Source organism: Clytia hemisphaerica, unplaced genomic scaffold, assembly GCF_902728285.1.
Source record: "Clytia hemisphaerica strain Z4C2 unplaced genomic scaffold, Clytia hemisphaerica genome assembly, whole genome shotgun sequence".
Taxonomy (NCBI): Eukaryota; Metazoa; Cnidaria; class Hydrozoa; order Leptothecata; family Clytiidae; genus Clytia; species Clytia hemisphaerica.
Genome location: NW_027104417.1, coordinates 1 through 1,711, shown reverse-complemented (window position 1 = coordinate 1,711; position 1,711 = coordinate 1). Strand labels below are relative to the sequence as shown.

The 1,711-nt window shown below is 40.6% G+C and overlaps 1 protein-coding gene across 1 annotated transcript; it reads left to right on the top strand.

Moving 5' to 3' along the window:
* Positions 1–444: 444 nt before the first annotated feature.
* On the top strand, positions 445–1,568 carry LOC136820268 (hepatitis A virus cellular receptor 1-like). Its single transcript, XM_067076465.1, has 2 exons — positions 445–451; positions 1,033–1,568. The coding sequence occupies exons 1-2, from the start codon at positions 445–447 to the stop codon at positions 1,566–1,568; spliced, it is 543 nt and encodes a 180-aa protein (XP_066932566.1).
* Positions 1,569–1,711: the final 143 nt, after the last annotated feature.

Genomic DNA, 1,711 nt, shown 5'->3' with positions numbered 1-1,711 from the left:
TCATAAAAAAATCTGACGTTACAAAGTTACACTGCAATGCAATGGTTTCAAACCCAGGAACGAATGAAATCTGACGTTTTGTTTTTGAATTACGTAATCTTACGAGTTCGAAAACCAGCCAATGCCAGGGTATTATCTAGCGCTATCAGTAAGCATCAAAAGGTTGATAATGCGCAGGGAACGAGGTTGGTGTCGACAGCGTTCAATCGTGTCTGTTACACAATTACTGTTTAATACATCTTCATTTCTATATCTTCGACTTCAAAACATGAATCAAGTTTTAGATGTTTAACATCTGAAGTGTTTCAAGAAGCCGATTTGGAAGATATTGTTCAGCACAACCGATTCAGGTTCGACAATAATCTCCGTAAAAAGCCCTTTTTAGGGTTTTATTCTACAGTCAATGGGTATCATCACTTTCACGTGAGACCCTACTCATGCAGGATGACTTGTATGAGAGAACCAGAAAACAATTATGACCCAAAGGCGATCAAAATCGGAAACAATTTCGCTTAGCTCAGCGGAATTCCAAGTATTTTTCTGAACTACGCATGCGTACTACTTAAAAGTTGAATAACTTCTGAACGCACGCTGACTGGTGGATCAGACTTCACAAGCATACTATGCTGGCTCCAAATTTCTTAAATTTATGCAAAACTTGACGCGGATCTCTGAATTTGTTCAGAAAATCGAATTTTTCTTCTATTTCTCCTAACTAAGCTATCGATTTTATCTTATTTAGGATAATTCATCCTATTTAAGCGAAATACCTGCATTTCTCCTAATTTGCAATAGTACTCGACTGATCAAGTATGTATATAACAACAAACTCTCAAAACGAAATCGGGAGAGACTTGGTGTAAGAAGTTACATATTGCAGACATTTATCTTATATTATATTCCGCCTGCTATATATGTAGCATAATATATGTAATGTGTAATATCGCATCCACTTACTCCCTAACTCACCACCCTCACGTCATCCTCACTATACTCACTACTCACCACTCCATCCTCACTCCTACTCACCAGACTCCTCAGCCGCACTATCCGCAACTACTCGCACACTCTCATCCTCACTATCCTCACCCGCCTCGCCTCACTATCCTCACCATCCTCACTATCGTCGCTTATCCTCGCGTCCCACATCCTCATTGTCCTCACCATCCTCACTATACTCACCCCTCCTCACTATCCTCATTGTCCTCACCATCCTCACTATACTCACTATACTCACCATCCTCACTATCCTCTCTATCCCCACTATACTCACACTCCTCACTGTCCTCACACTCCTCACTGTCCTCACCATCCTCACTATCCTCATTATCCTCACTATACTCACACTCTTCACTGTCCTCACTATACTCACTATCCTCACTATCCTCATTGTCCTCACTATACTCACTTTACTCACTCTACTCACCATCCTCACTATCCTCACTATCCTCACTATACTCACTATCCTCACTATCCTAATTATCCTCATTATCCTCACCATCCTCACTGTCCTCACTATCCTTACTGTCAACTGTCTTCACTGTTCTCATTATCCTCACCAGCCTTGATCCTCACTCTCATTATTTTTCTCAATATATCTTCGATATCTTCACTTCCCTAACCATCCTCAATCTTCTTACTATCCTTTTTATTATCCTTGCCATCCTGGCTAAGGTAAATAAAATTGTCCACCCCTCTAAATTTTCGGCTA